Source organism: Podarcis raffonei, chromosome 2 (genome assembly GCF_027172205.1).
Source record: "Podarcis raffonei isolate rPodRaf1 chromosome 2, rPodRaf1.pri, whole genome shotgun sequence".
Taxonomy (NCBI): Eukaryota; Metazoa; Chordata; class Lepidosauria; order Squamata; family Lacertidae; genus Podarcis; species Podarcis raffonei.
The window spans coordinates 125,009,220-125,031,137 of NC_070603.1; the positions used below are offsets into that span (position 1 = coordinate 125,009,220).

At 46.7% G+C, this 21,918-nt stretch overlaps 3 protein-coding genes across 5 annotated transcripts in view; 1 reads left to right on the forward strand and 2 right to left on the reverse strand.

The window, feature by feature from the left end:
• LOC128409407 (gastrula zinc finger protein XlCGF57.1-like) overlaps positions 1-8,010 on the reverse strand; it is a 55,859-nt gene extending 47,849 nt beyond the window's left edge. The window contains exon 1 of the mRNA XM_053379874.1: positions 6,650-8,010. The gene's annotated coding sequence lies outside the window, so the exon portion shown is untranslated. The remainder of the gene's footprint in view (positions 1-6,649) is intronic.
• On the reverse strand, positions 1,812-10,800 carry LOC128409382 (zinc finger protein 709-like). Of its 2 annotated transcripts, none has more exons than XM_053379811.1 (2): positions 10,640-10,800; positions 1,812-5,404 (listed from the first exon to the last, which is right to left on the reverse strand). In XM_053379811.1, the coding sequence occupies exon 2, from the start codon at positions 5,250-5,252 to the stop codon at positions 3,657-3,659; it is 1,596 nt and encodes a 531-aa protein (XP_053235786.1). In that variant the 5' UTR covers positions 5,253-5,404; positions 10,640-10,800; the 3' UTR covers positions 1,812-3,656. The 2 variants fall into 2 exon arrangements, with proteins under 2 accessions (XP_053235786.1, XP_053235785.1); XM_053379810.1 differs by lacking the exon at positions 10,640-10,800 and adding an exon at positions 9,923-10,036.
• A 264-nt stretch (positions 10,801-11,064) lies between these two features.
• Positions 11,065-17,301, forward strand: LOC128409380 (zinc finger protein OZF-like). 2 transcript variants are annotated; one of them, XM_053379806.1, is made up of 5 exons: positions 11,084-11,187; positions 12,660-12,858; positions 13,511-13,637; positions 13,988-14,065; positions 15,148-17,301. In XM_053379806.1, exons 2-5 carry the CDS (start codon positions 12,784-12,786, stop codon positions 16,524-16,526), a joined length of 1,659 nt encoding a protein of 552 aa, XP_053235781.1. In that variant the 5' UTR covers positions 11,084-11,187; positions 12,660-12,783; the 3' UTR covers positions 16,527-17,301. The 2 variants fall into 2 exon arrangements, with proteins under 2 accessions (XP_053235782.1, XP_053235781.1); XM_053379807.1 differs by lacking the exon at positions 12,660-12,858 and having other exon boundaries at positions 11,065-11,187.
• Positions 17,302-21,918: the final 4,617 nt, after the last annotated feature.

The following is a 21,918-nucleotide window of genomic DNA, read 5'->3' on the forward strand; positions in this document are numbered from 1 at the left end:
TCCTTTCCAACTCTGCAGTTCTATGATTAACCACCAGTCAAGAATGCGGCAGACTCACCCCACTAACTGCCACCCTTTAAAGAGAGTGTGCACACCTAACAGTACACCAACCTCAAAGATCTCACCAATTTACCACAGTTTTTCTTGTAGTGAGTGAATAGAGATTCAGACAGAAGTTGAACAAACAACCATGAAGGTTTTATTAACAAAAAAGAAGTTTGTGAAAGAAAGTGGGTCAGGAAATGCGTTTTCCTTGGTAGAAGTCAACTTATTTACATAAAATATAAGCTGTCTCAGGCTTAAACACAGTGTTACTTAACCTCTCTTTACTCAAATATCAGTTGTTATATTTCAGTTTCTGTTACTTAGTTATGTCAGGTGGTTCAGTTAAATACTGATAATACAACACATCTTCCTTCCCTGATCAAAGCCCTGGTTCATGAGCGAGGGGCATTTTTCCTCAGCCCCCCCTCTCTCTAAGCACTGCTGAGGTAATTCCAAAATTACTTAACAGACCCAGGGGATCCCCTCCTCCCTTGTGACTGGGGGTCTTCTCTCCCTAGAAGAACTGCCCCCTCCTGACTGGAAGGAGACCCAGGGGAACCTAAATTCCCCCAGGATCTGCTTCTCCTGCCTCAGAGTCAGCCCTCCCAGGACACTCGTTTGTAGGCCTTCCCCAGACCCCCAACGGCATGGACGTTCTCCTCAGGGAGGGTGCTTAACTCAAACCAGAACCAGTTCTCCCTCAGGCAAATCCTATCCTCCTCTCCAACTCCCACCTCAAAACAATCCCTCTTCATCTTCTCTCATACCAAACACTATCTAACTCTCTCCCTCAGAAATGGCTCCTTTTATTTTCCCTCCAAAAGTGCTGTTGTCCAATCAGAGAGAGGTTCCATCCCTCTGGTGGAATTTCAGGGGGACTGAATGACCAGACTCTGGTCCGGCTCTGCCTTCCGTCACACTTCTGCCTGACAACAACCAGTACAGATCAGCTGTTGGAAATTTCGGTCCCTGATCACAACCACCAGACCTACTAAAGGTCAATACTTTCAGAGGAAAACCTCATGATTTGGGAATCCCCACATACCTACATTGCCTTAGGTTTCACGTTATGGCTGTTCTAAGAGCAGAGGTGGCAAAATCAGGAGTTTGCCTCTGAGAGGAAGAGAGTTTGGGGCTACTTTATGAAAGTTCATTCCAGAAACTAGGAGCCACTTTGGAAAAGGCCTTTCCCAGGAATGAACAGGGTGAGGGAAATCTGACTGTGGAGGCAAATTCTGCATCCATACATCCTTCCACAGTGGGGATCTGAGGCATAGCTAGGGGTCAGGGGCAATGAGCGCCACACCACAGGGAGTGGCACTACGCCAGAGCCATGCGTCTCTCCTGGGAGTGATATGATGACTTGGGTGCATGCAGGCTCCGCGCTGCCCACAAAAGGCAATGTGGGTCAGCTGGGTGTTGGAGCAGAACGGGCCTCAGGCGCTGATATTCTGGTGCGCCTGGCACAAGCCCCACCGCCCTGGGTGTCCAAGCGGCCAGCTACACCACTGTTGGGGACATAGGTTTCCAGGTGGGAGTCGACTGTGGTGAGGGTTTGCCAAACGTGCTTTCCTCTTAGAACACTCCCCCCTTTTGTCATGGTTTTGATCACCTTTAAAGTCCATGACACCTTTGCTAAAGGCTGTTCTCCCATTGGAGCACTCACAGGTCAGAGTTTCCCGATTGTCGGTGTTTATACTACATTCTCTCAAAGGTTAATGTCCAGGGGAGGGAATAACACCTCAAAGAAAAACACAGCCAAGAGATAGAAAAACTCAACATCCGGAAGGGACCCAGTTTATTTTGAGATAAGCTATTGCAATAGTGTCAGTGACTCCAAGTCAGGAGTTCATTTTAAAACAGTTTTGAAAGAAATGTACAGGCATTAGCTCATAGAAGTTATACATGAAAGGGAAGGTCACAGGTCAGGGAGCTAAAACTCTTTTTCTGTCTGTTATCTTGGGTGTCCAGGTGTCTTGGAATCTTAGGATTTATATTTCACTCACTTTTTGTCCACCTACCAATCCTTAGCATTCCATTCCCATAGCTTCCTATGCCTGGAAAACTCAAGGTGAGAACAGTCGGTCACATAAAAGTGCTATTTCTAAAACGATTTAAACCGTTGTTAGAATGATAAGGGTATGGGAGTTGGGAGTTCAGAAGTCCACATAGCATAAAAATTCTTACATTACATAGAGTCCATCACAGAGAGTAGTTGCAGATACAGTGGTACCTCAGGTTACATACGCTTCAGGTTACATACGCTTCAGGTTACAGACTCCACTAACACAGAAATATTACCTCGGGTTAAGAACTTTGCTTCAGGATGAGAACAGAAATTGCGTGGCAGTGGTGCAGCAGCAGCAGGAGACCCCATTACCTAAGGTGGTGCTTCAAGTTAAGAACAGTTTCAGGTTAAGAACAGACCTCCTGAACAAATTAAGTACGCAACCAGAGGTACCACTGTATTACAAAAATACATACATTTCATTCAGTGCTAAATTATATGAAATCTATTGTTTACTTGTTAAATGGGTTAACTAACAGCCTCTAGCCCAACATGATCCAAGGGGAAAGAGAAATTCGTGTCCACCACCATCACCCTGCCTGCCTCGAGCTGCTACTTGAGTGGCTCTGACCATGACAGTCTCAGAACTCCTGAGGCACAGGTGTGCAGCCCAGCCACAGAGAGGAGGGCCTGGGGCTCAAAGCTTTATTTAATCCTTTATTCCTGAAGCCACAGGAGATAATGTTTTAACTGCACATTGAGTCCTTCAAATAAGCAAGAATGAGGAGGAGTTGTAGCACAATTATCAATAACAAAAACTATACAGGGGTTTCAACATTACTTTATGTACATAAGATTACTTCACTCTTTCTGTGTCTTATTTGTTCATTTAGTGTAATTACAACAATAGGTGTTATACGGTTGTTCGTATACTACTAATTTAACCATCCCTGCTTCCAAAGCATCACAACTTTCACCCTCTAATTTCCACAATGCTCTATTAGCAACCCAAAAACACCAACATTTCCAACTCTCTCAACTGAAGACCAAACTTCAGCCAACTAAAAGAGCATCAACGTTCCCACCAGCATTGCAGATTCATGTTCTCCACAAACTGCAAGCAGTTCATGACCTATTATATTGCATTTACTATTGTGAGACATTACCTTCATTACTTTAATACATGGGTACAACTTTACATGCAGACACCAGAACTTCAGATATACTCTATGCATTTAACGGCTGATGTATATAAGGATCTCCACTCCAACTGAAGCTCCTTCCACACTCCATGCATTTAAATGGTTTCTTCACATGTGAGTTCACTATTCTTCAGATGTTTTCACTCTGACTGAAGTTCTTTTCATTCTCCATAAATTTAAATGGTTTCTCCCCGTGTGAATCCACTGCTGTTTTCTAAGTGCTCCACTCTTAGGGAAGCTCTTTGCAAACACAACCCACACATTTAAGTTCCTCCCCCCATGAGTGTGTTCGTTGATGTATCTTAAAATGTCCAAATCAACTGCCGCTCTTCCAGCACTCTATAAATGAGTTCATTGATGTATTTTAAAATGTCCCGACTGAAGCTCTTTCCACACTCCATTCATTTAAATGGCTTCTCCCCTGTGTGAGTTCTTTTGTGTACGCTAAGGCTTCCACTTTGACTGAAGCTCTTTCCACACTCCATACATTTAAATGGTTTCTCCCCTGTATGAGTTCGCTGATGGGTTCTGAGGTACCCACTATCAATGAAGCTCTTTCCACACTCCATACATTTAAATGGTTTCTCCCCTGTATGAGTTCGCTGATGTATTTTTAAATGTGTACTTTGACTATAGCTCTTTCCACACTCCATACATTTAAATGGTTTCTCCCCTGTATGAGTTCGTTGATGTAGTTTAAAATGTCCACTATGATGGAAGCTCTTTCCACACTTCTTGCATTTAAAGGGTTTCTCCCCTGTATGAGTTCGTCGATGTATTTTATAGTATCCACTTTGACTGAAGCTTTTTCCACAATCCATACATTGAAATGGTTTCTCCCCTGTATGAGTTCGCTGATGGCTTTTGAGGTTCCCATTATCACTGAAGCTCTTTCCACACTCCATACATTTAAAGGGTTTCTCCCCTGTATGAGTTCGTTGATGTAGTCTAAGCTTACCGCATTCACTGAAGCTTTTTCCACAATCCATACATTTAAATGGTTTCTCCCCTGTGTGAGTTCGTTGATGTACTCTAAGGGCTACACTATGAGAAAAGCTCTTTCCACATTCCATACACTTAAATGGTTTCTCCCCTGTGTGAGTCTGTAGATGGCTTCTAAGGGTTCCACCATTACGGAAGCTCTTTCCACACTCCATACATTTAAATGGTTTCTCCCCTGTGTGAATTCGTTGATGCATTTTAAGGGATCCACTTTGACTGAAGCTCTTTCCACACTCCATACAATTAAATGGTTTTTCCCCTGTGTGATGTCTTTGGTGTAGTCTAAGGTTTTTGGTTGAAGTGAAGCTTTTTCCACACACTATACATTTATATGGTTTCTCCCCTGTGTGAGTGCGTTGATGTATTGTAAGTTTTCCCTTTATAATGAAGCTCTTTCCACAGTGCAAACATTTAAATGGTTTCTCCCCTGTGTGAGTTCGTTGATGTATTCTAAGGGTTACGCTATGACCAAAGCTCTTTCCACACTCCATACATTTAAACGATTTCTCCCCTGTGTGAGTTCGATGATGTATTTTATAGTGTCCACTCTGACTGAAGCTCTTTCCACACTCCAAACATTTAAACGATTTCTCCCCTGTGTGAGTTCGCTGATGTATTTTATAGTGTCCACTCTGACTGAAGCTCTTTCCACACTCCAAACATTTAAATGGTTTCTCCCCTGTGTGAATTCGCTGATGTATTTTATAGTGTCCACTCTGACTGAAGCTCTTTCCACACTCTATACATTTAAATGGTTTCTCCCCTGTGTGAGTTCGTTGATGTATTGTAAGGCTTCTATTTATACTGAAGCTCTTTCCACACTCCATACATTTAAATGGTTTCTCCCCTGTGTGAGTTCGTTGATGTATTGTAAGGCTTCTCTTTATACTGAAGCTCTTTCCACACTGCATACATTTAAATGACTTCTCTCCTGTGCGAGTTTGTTGATGTTTCTTAGGAGTTTCAATCCAGTTCAAGCTCTTTCCACTCTCCATAGTTTCAAATGTTTTGTCTACTGGGTGAGTTCATTGATGTTAACTAAGTGTATACACTGGCTGAAGCATATTACACACATTTTAATGTTCTCTTCATTATTCCCAGTGAAATTGCAGATAGCCTCTCAGAATTCTGAATGCCTTCTCTGTTGCTGTTTGCGAGTGGAGGGGAAAAAATCCTGTTAGGGTTTCAAAGAAGAAAAAGGAACTTCTTAAAATTAAACATCACGGCCTTGGATCCTTGTACCTACAGGACCGCCTCTCCCAGTATGCCCCACAGAGAGCCTCAAGGTCCATAAATGGCAACACCCTAGTGGTCCCGGGCCCTAAGGAAGTTAGATTAGCTTCAACCAGAGCCAGGGCCTTTTCAACTCTGGCTCCGGCCTGGTGGAACGCTCTGCCTCATGAGACCAGGGCCCTGCAGGATATGATTTCTTTCCGCAGGGCCTGTAAAACAGAGTTGTTCTGCCTGGCCTTTGGCTTGGAGCCAATTTGATTCCCTCCCCCTCTTTCTTTCTTTTTTTCCTTTCTTCTCCTGTGATGAGGCTGCATTTTAATATTTTAATGTTTCAATATTTTAATTGTTGTATTTTAATCTTGTTTTTAGGTTGTATTCATTCAACTTGTTTTTATTATTGCTTGTTAGCCGCCCTGAGCCCGGCCTTGGCTGGGGAGGCCGGGGTATAAATAAAATTATTATTATTATTATTATTATTATTATTATTATTATTATTATTATTATTATATTCTCCCCTCTGCTCTGTCCAGGACTCTCTCACTTTCCTTTCTCCATTGCGGGAGGGGGAGGGGGTGGCTAAAGGAATATGTGTGACACTGAAAAAGCTGAATTCTAACAGTGAAGACTTTCAGAGGAAAATATCTTTTGGAAATATATACCGATTGCATGTAAGATATCAACTGGATTACAAAAGGTGATTATGCACTTCCTAAATGTGCCCAAGAGACTGATATTGATGAATTGGAGGAATAAAGACAAGTTCCTTTTTAATTAATAATAGTTGTTGCTTTTGTTGTTGTTATTTCTACCCTGCCCGTCTAGCTGGGTTTCCCCAGCCACTCTGGGTGGCTCCCAACAGAATATTAAAAACATGATAAAACATCAAACATTAAAAACTTCATTAAATAGGGCTACCTTCAGATGGATTGATGATACGACAACACTCACAATGGATGAATGGATTACTTATATATGTAGAGTTTGTCTGGATAAACATACTGACATTTGGAATGAGTTCATAGAGAACATAGTAGGTTTCTAATAACCATATATGCAGTACGAGAATAATATTATGGTATTTTTTGCACCTTTTCTCTCTTTTATTTTTCCTCACTTTATTTTCTATAACAGAAATTATATTTATTATTCAGATGTCTACATGTAAACCCTCCAGCAATGGGCATTGTCTATCATGATCTTGGGGTCTTTACCCTTGAAGCCCACCAGGCTGTGAAAGTGCATACATCTATTCTCACTTGATGCCGATGGAGAGTATCACAGGTTGTAACTCACTCTACCAAAAACCAGAAGTAATGAAGATGATTTCAATATATAAATTTCTCTCTGGTCGGGGACAGAGGGTGGCGCTTGGGGGGGGGAATTGTCATCGCGCCACTCCTTGGTGTGTGGTGTGCCTCAGGGTGCGATACTCTCCCCGATGCTTTTCAACATCTTTATGCGCCCCCTCGCCCAGCTTGTCCGGAGTTTTGGCTTGGGCTGCCATCAGTATGCTGATGACACCCAACTCTATCTGTTGATGGATGGCCATCCTGACTCGGCCCCAGACACACTGATCAGATGTCTGGAAGCTGTGGCTGGATGGTTACGTGGGAGCCGGTTGAAGTTAAATCCTTCGAAGACAGAGGTCCTCTGGCTGGGACGGGACAATATGGGATTGGGGGAGCAACTCCCATCTCTTGCGGGGGGTGCAATTAGTGCCAGCACTGTCCGTTAAGAGTTTGGGTGTAATCTTTGATACCTCCCTCTCCATGGAGGCACAGATTACAGCTATAACAAAGGCGGCATTTTTTCATCTCCGCCAAGCTAAGCAGTTGGCTCCTTACCTCTCTCGCCGTGACCTAGCCACTGTGATCCACGCGACGGTCACCTCCAGACTGGATTATTGTAACTCGCTCTACGTGGGGCTGCCCTTGAGACTGACCCAGAAACTCCAGCGGGTGCAGAATGCCGTGGTGAGACTCCTTACGGGGTCTTCGCTGCGAGATCACATTCACCCGGTACTATACCAGCTGCACTGGCTCCTGGTGGAGTACAGGATCAGGTTTAAGGTGCTGGTTTTAACCTTTAAAGCCCTATACGGCCTAGGACCCTCGTACCTACGGGACCGCCTCTCCTGGTATGTCCCACAGAGGAACTTACAGTCTTCAAATAAAAACATCCTGAAGGTCCCAGGCCACAGAGAGTTTAGGCTAGCCTCAACCAGAGGCAGGGCTTTTTCGGCTGCGGCTCCAATCTGGTGGAACGCTCTGTCACAAGCGACTAGGGCCCTGCGGGACTTGACATCTTTCCGCAGGGTCTGCAAGACAGAGCTGTTCCACCAAGCCTTTGGTCAGGGCGCAGCATGACTCCCTCCTTTGGCAATCTCCACAGAACTTTAGCTTAATGGTTGCCATCAATTTGATCTTAATTAATTTTTATAATGAAATGTTTTTAGAATGTTGTACTATTTTATTGTTGTTAGCTGCCCTGAGCCCGGCTTCGGCTGGGGAGGGCGGGATATATATAAAATTTATTATTATTATTACTATTACTATTATTATTATTATTAAATCCCAAAAGCATTTTCACAGCATCCTACATGTACCACAATTATTAGTACAAGTTAAGGGGTAATGGACATATTATGACTCATGTTTTTGTGGGCTGTGTACACACCTGAAGGTGTTGAATGATTGGTGAAGGACCCTGTGCGAAAAGCTGGAAATGGACGGTCTCCCATGGTTTCAAGCTGGGAGAAGAAATGGAAGCCTCCAGGTGAGGTCCCTCCCCTTTCTGTGTGAGACAAGGGTTAAGATCTACCTTTGAGACAGCGTTAGAAACTGATATATGAAAGCTAGCAGCTAAATGGCAGCTTCCATTTAGGTTATGGGCACAACAAAAGAATGTCTGGGCTGCAAAAAACAAATCCATGCTTCTTCTGCCTGCTCCCCTAATATTCTTAAGATGGTCTCTTCTCCAGAATTCAGAGAGTGGCTGGAAGTGGGGAGGCAGAAAAGGTCCTCCTTTCCTTCCACTCTGCAGTTTTAATCTGAAATCATAGGTACAGTACTGTGCCCAGAGCTCAGAAACTGCTCATGCTAATGAAATTCCCTGTTGCAAAATTTGCCCAGAACAACGGGAATTTCAAACGCTGCTTTGAGACAGGTAGACATTGTATTCTTTCTTTCTTTTTGTTGTCATTTAAATTAATTTTGTTTTTTTTTAAAATCATATGGTATTATGAAAAAGTTTGAATGAAATTTTATGAAACAACAAAAAACACACACCCTGAAAACCTGGGGTGGGGGTGGGGGAATTTAACCACTCTTTTCAGGGAGGTGCAGTTCCCCCATCAAGTAAATAAATAAAATACTTAACTAACTGACCAATTGTGTCACAGACAATTCGGTTCTGCCCTACCCCCCCAAATGTGCCCCCCATAAATCCTGGCTACGCCCATGCCTTCTGGACCCCCGCCCCCCATCTCCCACACCAAAGGCCACCTCTGTCTCTTATCTTTCTCTCTGCAGATGCTTGGCTGTTCTTATCTTCCCAAAGGATGCTTCTATTCATTCCCCAGCCCCCCCCAAACATCCACTGTCCCCCTACTTCCCGGATTCTCCCCTGCGCGCCCAAGGTCTCCCCAGCCATAGCTGTCAACGTTTCCCTTTTTAAACGGGAAATTCCCTTATTCCTCGCAAGAAAAGGGAAAAGTTGACAGCTGTGCTCCCCAGCGCGCCATCCTCTCCATCTGGAGGGGCCTCGCAAGAAGAGCAGGGAGGCGGGAGATGCAGGAAAAAGTGGGGGTGGGTCTCTATCCGCTTCCTTAAACCCTTGCGTGGACTACTGTTCTCCACCTGTGGGTCCCCAGATGTTGCTGGACTACAACGCCCATCATCCCTGAGCTCTGGCCTTGCTAGCTAGGGGTGATGGGAGTTGTAGTTCAACAACATCTGGGGACCCACATGTTGAGAAAGGCTTGGCTCCGTCTCTACCGCCAACAGGGCCCCGCGCGACACGGAGGCGCCTCTCGCTACACGCGCGGAGCCAGGAGCGCCCCAGGGATCCCTGCCTGGGAGAAAGCGGAATGCGCAGCGTCGGCGTCACGTCCGAGGCCTCGGTTCAAACACAGCCCTGCTTGGGGACGGGGGCTCCCGCAAGGACCCCCTAATGGTGGGCACCGCATTTCAATTCCAGCACAGGCGCCAGTAAGGGGGGGGGGAAGAGTGGAGGGCAGCTGATTATCTCTTGCCCCCCCCCCAAGGAAAACGCGTGTTGGGGGGGGGGTGCGCGAAAGGAGATCGTGCAATGCAAACCCTGCAAATGTTGGGTTGGCAGCTGTATTGCATAGATCCAGGCCCCTGTCGCTGGGTTTTTTTTGGAGGGGGGTCTCTTTGCCGTTCGCACCCACGCCCCTTTGCTGCGTCTTTACCTCTTTGTCTTCTCTGGCCACCCGATCCTTTGTTCGCTCTTCCGATGACCTTCCTTGCAATATGAACGCGGAAGGAGGGTGTGTTGTCCACTGACACCCCCTCCCCCCCTTTTAAGACCTCCCTCGGAACCGGACGTGACGGCGCTGCCTTTTGCCTCTTCCTCTTTGGGCTCCGTGGGAAATTGCAACACGCCCCACCACCCCCCATAGCTGTCAACTTTTTCCTTTTCTTAAGGGAAATTCCCTTATTCCGGATAGGATTCCTCGGAAGAAAAGGGAAAAGTTGACAGCTATGCCCACCCTCCATTTACCGTGGGGGCAATTGTTGCAAGCGGATCGAGATTAAAATTGGGTGCTGGGTGGGGGGAAAGTACCCCCCTCCCCCCAGTGAAGCAGCTCCCCCCCCTGCACTTAGGGTCTGCACATGGTTGGAGTCGGACGGGGGGGTCTCCTCCCCACAGCGGAGAATTGAAAATGGGGGGGGGTTGCCCTCTTTTAGCGTCGGAGATCGAACCTGGGGCTTCCCTATACATGCAAAGCATCTCCTCTGTCATTGAGCTGCCCCCCCCGCAAAGGAACTGACTTTGACCCCCTCCAGCAAAACGGGCAGAACACCGCCGGCCTACTTTGCAGGGCGACACTCCCCTTGGGAAATGGGTGTCACAGTGGCGGGATCCCCCCCCCCAATTAACAGAGATAAATGCAAACCTGTGTAACCTTCAGATCCAGGAGTAGTTTTTCCAGAGGTGGGGGCTGTGGGTGGGTCTCTTTCCGTGCCGCTACCGGGGATCGAACCTGAGACCTGCCCACAAAAGAATTGGGGATTCTTGTTTGCAGGGAGGGGGAGGGCGGATCTCCTGCCACTCCCCCCCTTCCTATTCCCAGGGTCAATGAGCTCTGCTTCCTAGAGAGGCAGGAAGTTTGTGGTGGCGGGGTGGGGTGGGGTTGTAGAGGCTGAATGGGAGGGGAGGGGTCTCCATGCACATCCCCAGGCAAGGAGGAGGCCTGGAGAGGAGAAAGAGGTGCTGCGTATTTGGGGGTGTTTCGGGGTTGGTGGGGGAGAGGAGGGGAAAGATTCGCTTTCCTTGCACCTGAATCTGCAAGCAGCTGGCAGGGGAGGAGAGAGGGGAAGGATTCCCTTTGCAAAGGAAAATCTCCCTGCTCCCACTTGTCCCTCTTGGGATCTGTAGTCCGCCTCCCAAGTGGATCTCGTTTCTTCGGGAAGCACTGCTGTGCAGCCCAGTCTCATGCATGTTTACTCAGAAGTAAGTCCTGCTCTGTCCGTCCTATCTAATAGCCTTCTCGTTTATATCTGCAATCGCCCTCCACTCGCCCCCTCCCTCCGCTCCTTTGCTAAAGCCCCCTTGGGCTGGGGAGATAGTAGGGGGGAGGAAGGCTTTGGCGCAGTAGAAGCAGCCCCCTATATGGGGGGGGGGGCTTGGAGAGCTGCTTTTCTAGCCCTAGAGCTGGAGAGCAGAGTCGTCTTTGGGTTGCGGGAGATGGAGGAGATTTTGAATAGGAGGTGGGGCTGAGGAGCAGACAAAATGCTAAAGGAAGTCGGCCTTAGAGTTTGGAAGGGGACCCCCAAATGTCATCTAGTCCAACCCCGGGCAATGAAGGAATCTCAGCTAAACCATCCAGGACTGATGGCCCTCCAGCCTCAGCTTAGAAACATCCAAGGAAAGAAGGAGAGTCCACTAGCTCCAGAGGGAGACGGTTCCACTGTTGAACAGCTCTTATTAACCCTAACCCTCCACCACGTGACAGCCTTTAAGATATTTGACAATGGCTATCCCATCTCCTCTCAGTCTCCTCTTTTCTGGACTAAACATACTCAAGTCCTTCAACTGTTCCTCATAAGGCTTGGTTTCCAGACCCTCGATCATCTTGTGAGATTCCTTAGCAAGAAAGAGGCTGCTACTGGAAAAAGTCAAAGGGAAGCAAAATGTGGGTTTTTGGGGAGGGGGGAAGCCCCCCAGCTCCCCTTTCAGAACTTGTAGATGGGGGGGGGCTGATGGACTGTGGTTTCCTTGGAACGAAGGAAAGAGTCTTCCTGAGGTTGCTCATGTTGAGGGGGGAGGCAAATGGGGAGGAGTGCTTGCTTCAAAACAGGAGGGAAGGGGCAAATTTTGGATTTCCTGGAGCCTGAAAAAACACCTCGTCAGTCTCCCGCTAGGCAAGGAAAATGGGTGCATGGATGGCGGTATTTGAAATTGATTGGGATCTTAAGGGCACTTTTAAAAGCCTCATGGCAAAAGACCGGAGGGATTAAATAAATGCCCAATCCCCAGTTTTGTACTTGGGAGGAAGAAATACATTACCCCCCAGCTGATTTTGATGCTGTCTCCAAAAAGAGGCTTCTCTAGACATCCTCTGGGAAGATTGTTAGGGGCAGATGAAAGCCGGCGTGAGTGCGCATGGGGGAGGGATCTGGCCCCTCTTGCAGGACTGGCGCAGCACAGGGTTGCTGAAGGTCTTTCTCCTCTGTTTCTGCCAGCCTCACTCCTGCCCAGTCTCCTCGCTTGCCTTGAAAACATTCAGGTTGGCAGGAGGGCCTCGTAATGCTATAGGCTGACCAAGATGTACACACATATGTACGTTCCTTAGAGGAAGGCCTGGGGCGCCATAGTTCGTCAGCATGCCTCCATCCTCCAACTACAATCCCCTAAAAACTGAAGCAACTTTTAATATCATGATGTTCATGACATCCTTCCCGTTTCCTGTCTTTCCCCTGCAGGCCCAGGAGTGGCCTTACTTGAGAGCTGCTTCCTGCTTTGAAGTGCATCGTGGCAACACCTGAGAGAGTCCCAGGAGTGTCCCAGTTTACGCCTCCATTCCCTCTGTCTTCCACAGGCAGCGCAATGGCCTCAGAGGCACCGTTTGGACCGTCTCATCTTAGGGGTGGGATGGAAAGAGGTTCCAGGCAGCTCCCTCAGGTAGGGTAAGAGTATTGGGTGTGGGGAGGAGAGAGGAAAAGAAGAAGAGAGGGGGACAAACCAGCCTCCCTCTGTGTTGCGTGGGGAATATTTGTTATTACAGCGGTACCTTCCCTAACCCTCTGCCGATTCTTGTTTTCCCCCCAGCACAAAACCTCCTGGTTTCCCTGAGCGCCGATGGGCCTGTGACAAAGTGGCAAGAGGTGACCGCGCAGGTCTCTGCCTCGATGAGCTTGCAGTGCAAAGGGGTAGGAGAGGGCAGAGGCAAGAAATGGACAAATGGACAAGAAAGCAGTCTGGGGAAATGCAATTATTTACAGTGGTACCTCGGGTTACATACGCTTCAGGTTACAGACTCTGCTAACCCAGAAATATTACCTCGGGTTAAGAACTTTGCTTCAGGATGAGAACAGAAATCGCACGGCGGCAGCGGGAGGCCCCATTAGCTAAAGTGGTACCTCAGGTCAAGAACAGTTTCAGGTTAAGAACAGACCTCCGGAAAGAATTAAGTTCTTAACCCCAGGTACCACTGTATTTATGTTAGTGGATTTATCTTGCCCAGGGCAATCCAAAGAGGATTACGACCAACCAACGAAACAGACAGGGATGAAGGGGATCTAAGAGAAGTTATCTCTTCTTCTTCTTCTTCCAGCATCTGGTGACCTTTGAGGAGGTGGCTGTGTTTTTCACGGAGGAGGAGTGGGCTTTGCTGGATCCCGACCAAAGAGCTCTGCACAAGGAAGTCATGGAGGAGAATTATGAGATGGTGGCCTCTCTAGGTAAGGATGCATTTTTATCCCTCTTGACTCTTAGATGTGGAAGGTGTCAACCAGCTCTTTCTGCCATGTATTCATGCAGAGTAGGAATAATTTAAGAAGAATAGCCTGCGTGGATTCCCCTCCACGATATTTGCAGCTTTGCTCTCAGAAGCAGCATCCATATATTCACACGCACACCCCTTGTGACAGTGGGGACCACAAGGCCCTCTCCTGCACATGTTGCATGTCTTTATAGGATCCGGATATGGTAATCCCTCCTCTTTGCTTTTGTGGCCGTAGATACGGATTGATTTGAAACGGCCAGGTGATTTGTGGCCAAAAGGAGCTAATATTATCGCTTTCCTTGGCAGAATCAGACCTCAGTTCCTGTTGGGAAGAAAGACAAGATCCATTTCTCCTGGTCCCTAAAGAAGGGGAGATATCAGAAGGTAGATGTTTAGCTGCATTTGGGGGTCCTTTTTTTCCTCTGGAAAGAGAGAGAGCAGAAGCCTGTTGCCTTTATGACCAGCTTCTGGGCTTCCTGTAAGCATCTAGTTGACTCCTATAGGACTCTTCCTGTAAGCATCTAGTTGGCTCCTATAGGACATCTAGTTGGCTCCTATAGGAATCTAGTTGGCTCCTATAGGACTGGGACAAAATAGACCGGGGGGGGGGGCAACCATGGGACTCCACCCCCCGCCCCAGTTCCCGCTGTCCCCAGGCCATGACCCATGACCACCTCTGCTTCACGTCCTTTTTTCCTTCCTGGGTCGTGTCCTTGAAATCTGCAGGTGTTTCTTGCTTGCCTGGGTGGAAGAAAGAGAAGGGTGTGTGTAGAAACTGCTCCTGTCCAGAGGTTGCATTTACATTCGTTGTTACACCCAGTTCTGCCTCTGGTCCCACAGAGTGCGAGCACCCGGCCCTCAGACTGTAAAAAGCTGCCTGCACAGGGTCCAACAGGGTTTTCTTCTGAAGAGCAGAGATGGTGTCCGTGCTGAGGTTTAAATTTAAAATAGCCTCCGCATTGCCTCTGAGGTTAATGTACAGTGAGATCCTCTTCACAAGTGCCAGGTGGATTCTGCTGGGTCCATGTGCCCTTCTTCTCTCCCTCAGACAGAGTGTTAAGATCTTGCCTTCCCCTTATTTTGGGAAGGGAGCCATGGCAGTAGTAGGGCTAGGCATGTCTGGGTATTTTGCACTCGGAATTAACTGGCCGCTTTGAAACATTTCCCAAACCAGACTTCATCGCTTGGGTGGAAGGAGACAATCCAATTGGATGGTGCTTTGAGAAAGGGGAGAGATAATCAGACACAGCAGTGCGAGGTGACAGCTTGTGTGAGGTGGAGCAGGAAGGGACTCGTGGTGTTGTCTTGAGAAATTAACTTCAGATTTAGCTGTGTGGGGAGATAAGTGGGGGACGTGTTTGAAAATGGTAGAAGAGGCAGAAAACTGGGCTCGATTCTCAACGGGAGTCTCTGCTTCTACCTTGCAATTTGAACAACATTTTCTTTTTCTTCCACCCCCAAAACAGGTAATGGGCAGAGGAGAGAGAATTATGAGGAGCCACCAGGAAATGTGGAGCATAAAGTAGGGAAAGAGACATTTGTAAATCAACTGTCACACCAAAATCATATAGGCAGAAACGTGTCAAATAATGGGAAAAGGAAGTCTTCCACTACTCAGGACATTGGTGTCCATGTAGCCCTGAACTCACAGGAGGAATGCACAGGAAAGAGCAGTGTGGAGTGTGAAAAGAGTTTCACTCAGAGTGGAAGCATTAGTTTACATCAAAGAACCCAAACGGGGGAGAAAGCGTTTCAATGCACGGAATGCGGAAAGAGCTTAAGCAGTGCTGGTAACCTTATTAAGCATAAAAAAACCCACACAGGGGAGAAACCATTCAAATGCACGGAGTGTGGAAAGTGCTTCAGCCAGAGCGGAAACCTTATTGCCCACCAAAGAATCCACACAGGGGAGAAACCATTTAAATGTATGTTGTGTGGAAAGTGCTTCAGTCTCAATCACCATCTTACTTTACATCAAAGAACCCACACTGGGGAGAAACCGCATAAATGCATGGAGTGTGGAAAGAGCTTCTGTACAAGCAGTTTGCTTATTGCACATCAAAGAACCCATACTGGGGAGAAACCATTTAAATGTATGCTGTGTGGAAAGAGTTTCAGTCTCAATCACCATCTTACAATACACCAAAGAGTGCACACTGGGGAGAATCTGCATAAATGCATGGAGTGTGGAAAGAGCTTCAGTTATAAGAGTGCACTTACTTTACATCAAAGAACCCACACTGGGGAGAAACCATTTAAGTGTATGGAGTGTGGAAACAGCTTCAGACAAAGAAGAACCCTTACTGCACATCAAGGAACCCACACTGGAGAGAAACCCTATGAATGCATGGAGTGTGGAAAGAGCTTCAGTTGTAGGAGTGCAATTACTGTGCATCAAAGAGCCCACACCGGGGAGAAACCATTTAAATGTATGGCGTGTGGAAAGAGCTTCAGTCGGAATGGAAGCCTTACTACACATCAAAGAACCCACACCGGGGAGAAGCCGTTTGAATGCATGGAGTGTGGAAAGAGCTTCAGCCGGAGGACTGCACTAACGGTACATCAAAGAGAGCACACTGGGGAGAAACCATATGAATGCATGGAATGTGGAAAGAGCTGCAGTTGTAGGAGTGAACTTACTTTACACCAAAGAACCCACACGAGGGAGAAACCGTATGAATGCATGGAGTGTGGAAAGAGTTTCAGTTGTGCGAGTGCACTTACATTTCATCACAGAACCCACACTGGGGAGAGACCATTTAACTGCATGGAGTGTGGAAAGAGCTTCAGATATAGTGGAAGTCTTACTGTACATCAAAGAGCCCACACAAGGGGAAACCATTAAAATGTAGAGAGTGTGGAAAGAGTTCAGTGGGAGTGAAGACCTGACTGCATCTGAGAACTCACACAGGGGAGAACACCTCTAAGTGATTGGAATATAAAGAACAGCAGTAAATGCAGCAAACTTGCTTAACACAGAAGAATTTACAGAGGGAGAAACAAATCGAGATTCACTGAGTGTAAACAGCACTTCACTAGAAACTGAAGTATTTACCACACATGGAAGAACCATAACAGGGAGTAAACTTGAGTGTAGAACAAGCATCTTGTGGCACCTGAAAATTCATGATGATAGGTTTTGTTGCCTCTAAGAAAAATAAGAAATTCCTAGCACTGCTATGCTAATTGCCCACGATGGTCTCCCCATTCTGCCTAATGTCTTGGCCATCTGGCATATTATTATTAATGCAGTAAGTGGAGAAAGAAAGGAGGCAAAGTTTAGGCACTTGGTCAGAGGTGTGGCGAAAGGCATTGGTCTGCTGCTGTCGCCCTTTCTTTACGTGAAACTCTCATGTCTCAGGTTTCACCCATCAAGTATTCAGAGTCCCCAAGTGGCTTAGAGTGCCTAGTTGGGAAATGTGATATAGGTAACTGACTGTGACTTTTTATTTATTTATTACGCCAGACTCTCCACATAGGGAAAGAATCACAGGCCAGTCCTTCCAAAGGGATGGTGGTGCCAGACCTTAAAACCTGAGCTGCTGTATTTTGTAATCTGTTCAACCTGTTTTCTTGCTTTCCCCCTATCTTTTATTCTAAATAAAGTTTCGCGATCCAAACAGCATTTCAGTTTGCCCTGTTGCTGAAGCTCTTTGGGATACCATCTGCTCAGATGCACATCAAATATCAACGTAAATGATTGATGCTTAGATTAAAGCAGCTGTATGTGTGGCCTCCAAATTAGAACAGCGTGGCCCAAATCTTACAGCCCTCCCACCTACTTCCCAAAGCTGGGAAAGTGCTAACTTGGCTTTGGGAAGAAGGTAGGAGGACTCTAGGACCCCAACACAGCCTTCACACCTCCTTTTTGGAGCCCAGCACCTCACTCCCCACTTTGGGAAGGTGGTGTGAGGGCTGGTGGGGTGTCAAATGTTGCTGAGGACTACAAAAGAATAGAGTGCTGCTTGCACACCTTATGTGGCAGAGGAAGGGGGCCAGGGAAGTGACCCAGGAGAGGGGACCTGTGATTTATGGGGTGTCATGACATCCACCAGTGGAAGATGGGAGTGCCTGGCATGCTCTGGTCCATGGGGTCACAAAGAGTCGGACAGGACTAAACGGCTAAACATCAACAGTGACACCCACAAGGTCAGCATGGCACCCTGCTAATTTCAAACCCTGGCCAGAGTGCTCACCTTACTTTACATCAGATAACCCACACTGGGGAGAAACAGTTTAAATTCATGGAGTGTGGAAAGATCTTCAGTTGTAGAAGTGGCCTTACTAAGCATCACAGAACTGACACCTGGGCTAAACCATTTGAATGTATGTAAGTCACCTATAAGTTCCAGTGCAGGTAATGCACAAATCCAGTAATGAATAATAAGCAATAATTGATAAAGGCTAATTGGCCAATTAAGCAAAAACACAAGTCATAAAAGAGCAGGAACAAATGTTATTAGCTTATAAACACCACAAACTGAATCTGTACTTCGCTAAATTAAAAATTCTGTTTTTTCTTTTTTGGAGTAATTTTTATTAGAATTTGAAAAGGGCATGAGAAGGAATAAAGGGTGAAAGGTAAGAGAAACAGGGAGAAAATAGAGACAGAAAGAGATGAGAAAGGGAAAGGAAAGAAAAAGAATAAAGAACTTGCGATTCTTCGTGTGTCAGCTATATATAAACGTTATTCAACTCATCCACTCCAATGTAACACCCAACAAAACTACTTTCTATAAACCAACATTATCAAGATTCTTATTTTTGTTTTTGGAGAGGGGGACATTTTTTTAATGCACTTTAACGGCACTCTGTGAGCACAGCCTGACCCCCCCCCCCACTTCTCTCCTACAGTGTGTTTCCCAAGCCGCTTCAGCTGAGATTCCTGCATTGCAGGGGGTTGGACTAGATGACCCTCGGGGTCCCTTCCAGCTTTCTATGATGCCCCACAAGGTGGTTAAGTTAGTTTCTCGTTTCCTACATTGATGGCTGATGCTCTGTCCCTTTTCCTCAGAGTCTGTCAGCTGCTAGAAAAGGTAGCAATCCAGGGTTTGTGAGATTTGAGCAAGGTCTCTGATGAATAAAGCCAAGGCTACATTTGACAAAGGATCACCTCCATGTTTTCCAACCCCAAAGCGTCGAGGGGGGTTTGGTCAAGGAGTTGTTGGGCCACGGATTTGTGTCTTATCGTCACTGCCAGAGACTTGTATGGTGTGGCAGATTGTGGTTACATGGGCAACCATTGTGTTCCCTCTTTGTGCTGAGGGGATTCAAGGAGGTTCCCTCAAACCTCGGTCGTCATGGAGGTTATTGGGTCAGTTTCCCTCAGAAACAAAAAAAAGGGGGATGAGGAGCCTGGAGGGGAATCCTGGAGAGTTTCCAGAGATGTTTCTGTGGAGAAAAGGTGGGACACACTTTTCCTCAGAACAGGCAGGGATCAATATATGATCACTGGGCAGAGACAAGGGAGCCTCCCTCCATCTGAGGAGTTTCCCGCTCTTTTCCCTGAAGGTGGCAAAACACAACAGTTTCTGTGAGGAAAGCCCCCTCTCCATGTCTCTCCTCGAGGCCTGAAAGCTCTGGGAAGCATTGTGGATACAAGATACCCTCGCCTAGGGGGCTGCAGTCAGATGAACAGCTAAATACAAATCCCCTCAGGAGTTTCAGTTATGTGAGGATTCGAAGGCTTCCGGCCCCCTCCAAGGGAAGGCCCTTGCAATGGACATTTGTAGGAACACTTACAAGGGCATTTGGCTTCCTTAATAGCTACGGTCGAAATTAAACTTGAGGTTTGAGGGACTCTTCACTCCCCCCCCCCTTTTTTTTGTTTCTGAGGGAATCTGACAAAATAACCTCCAGGAGGTTCCCTCAAACCTCGGTCGACATGGAGGTTATTTTGTTTCCCTCAGAAACAAACAAACAAATCTGGTGGGGAATCCTGGAGAGTAGGATTGGACCAGATGAGCCCCCTTCTGCTATGTATTAAAGTTCTCACCCTGGCCACCAGGGGCATTGTGTATATAGTTTTCACTCAGGTCCACTTCAGTTAATTTAGGCGGGAAACCCTGGGGTGTTGTTTTTACAACGTTGACAGCCGGCTGCCTATAAAAGCAGGTTGGTTGAGCTGTGTTCAGTTCAGTTCCAGCTTGCTTATAAAGAACTGCTTGCAGAAATCTCTGTGTCGTCTGCTATGTCAACCCACAACTTAATACCTTCCATACCTGTTGGAAATTCAAGCCCTTCTCATGAGAAGGTGGCAGCAGTCCCAGGCACCCGGCTTGAGTTCCCTGTTGACCTCCCTGGCTGCATTGCCCAGCAGACGCAGGCAAGGTCTCGATCAGCGATTCTTCTCAAACGTGAGAAGAACACACCCCTCTTTCCTGCCTCCCCCCCCCCCAGGCAGGGGAAAGAGATAGACAGAAATGTATTTACATGCCTTTTATTTCTGTCTTTGCAGCGTTACAAAAAACATGACTGCTCTCTTCAAATTCCAGCAGTGTTGTGACTAAAACTTCCTGTACATCCTGTACAGCTCATATTACACTCTGAGGTAATTCCGGTGCTGCGCACTGTGAAATGACTGCCCCTCTGTTCCCACAGCAGTCCCAACATTCCCATCATGTTTACACTTCAAGCTAGGACTTTGCAGCTGCATTGCTTCATTATCGTAACAGTTTTTACAATGTTGACAGCCGGCTGCCTATAAAAGCAGGTTGGTTGAGCTGTGTTCAGTTCAGTTCCAGCTTGCTTATAAAGAACTGCTTGCAGAAATCTCTGTCGTCTGATATGTCAACCCACAACTTAATACCTTCCAACTATGATTCTCTGTGTGCATAATATATAACACAGATGTGATTCCTGAGTTGCAGGGGGTTGGACTAGATCACCCTTGGGACATCTTCCGTCTCCACACAATTTTGTACTGTGTATGAACCTCAAGGACCAAGTGGCTCAACGATGGCCCCCCATCAAGGCTGCTTCAGTCTTTGGGCTCTAGAAGAAGGGGATCTCCCCTCGTCTTTCTGGAATCCATCGGATCGCCAGCCAGAAGGCATCTAGGCCTGGGTGGACCAAAGTGGGCAGCTGTTATTAACAAACTTTTCCAGGCTTTTCAACAATTTCCTTTGCTTTCCTGTAACTGCTTCCCCTCCCATATAGCAAAGGTTTTAGGTAGAAGGCTTCATTATGGCTTCCCTGAACCACAAAACTGCCCCAGTAGCAGAACCAGTCGGCTTTGCAAACGCAGCAGATGTGACATTTAGGGTTTGGAAAGTACGGATCTGGAAAGTGCCATAATAATAATAATATTTTTATTTATTTATTTATTTATTTATTTATTTATTTATTTATTTATTTCCAGCCCATCTGGCTGGGTTTCTCCAGCCACTCTGGGATGCTCACAACAGAATATTAAAAACACGGTAAAACATCAAACATTAAAAACGTCCCAGTAGACAGGCCCTCCAAGTGTCCTTGTTTTCCAGGGACAGTCCCTGATTTAGAGAAGCCGCCCCGGTTTTTGATTTGATCCCAGAAGGTCCAACTTTTCCTTAGGACGTCCATGTTTCCATCAGAGGAATGTTGGAGGGGATGGAATTATTTGACCCCTGAGTCATCTGAAGGCAATCCTGTATAGGGAAGGTTTTTCTAAAAAATGTTTTATTATGTTTTTATAGACCTTGGAAGCCGAGTGGCTGGGGCAACCCAGTCAGAGGAGCGGGGTGTAAATAGTAAAATGACCGGGATGATTAGGACGTGCCTAATTTCATCGGAGAAACGTTGGAGGGGAACAAAACACGAGAGGCCCCCACAAACCGGGAGAAGACCAACTAGACTTGCAGCATTTCCCAACCTTGGGTCTCCAGCTGTTTTTTCCAGACTACAATTCCCATCATCCCTGACCACTGGTCTTGCTAGCTAGGGATGATGGGAGTTGTAGTCCAAAAACAGCTGGTGACGACCCAAGGTTGGGAAACACCGAACTAGAGCTTAGCATGCAAGACTTTGGCCGATTAGGAAGGTTATGGGGATCTCGGGCATGAGATCTGGGATCTTGCCAAGATCTGCTCCCCCCACCCCCAATGCTTGGGGCCCAGGATTTGTGGATTCATCCACTTTTGTGTCTTGATATGAGGTATCGTCTCACTTGGACAAAAAACAAGGACACCAGCCAGGAATACCAGAGTAAAACAGCAGCCAGTAGGCTTGGTCTTTATTGAAGACTGTCGCGACAGGAC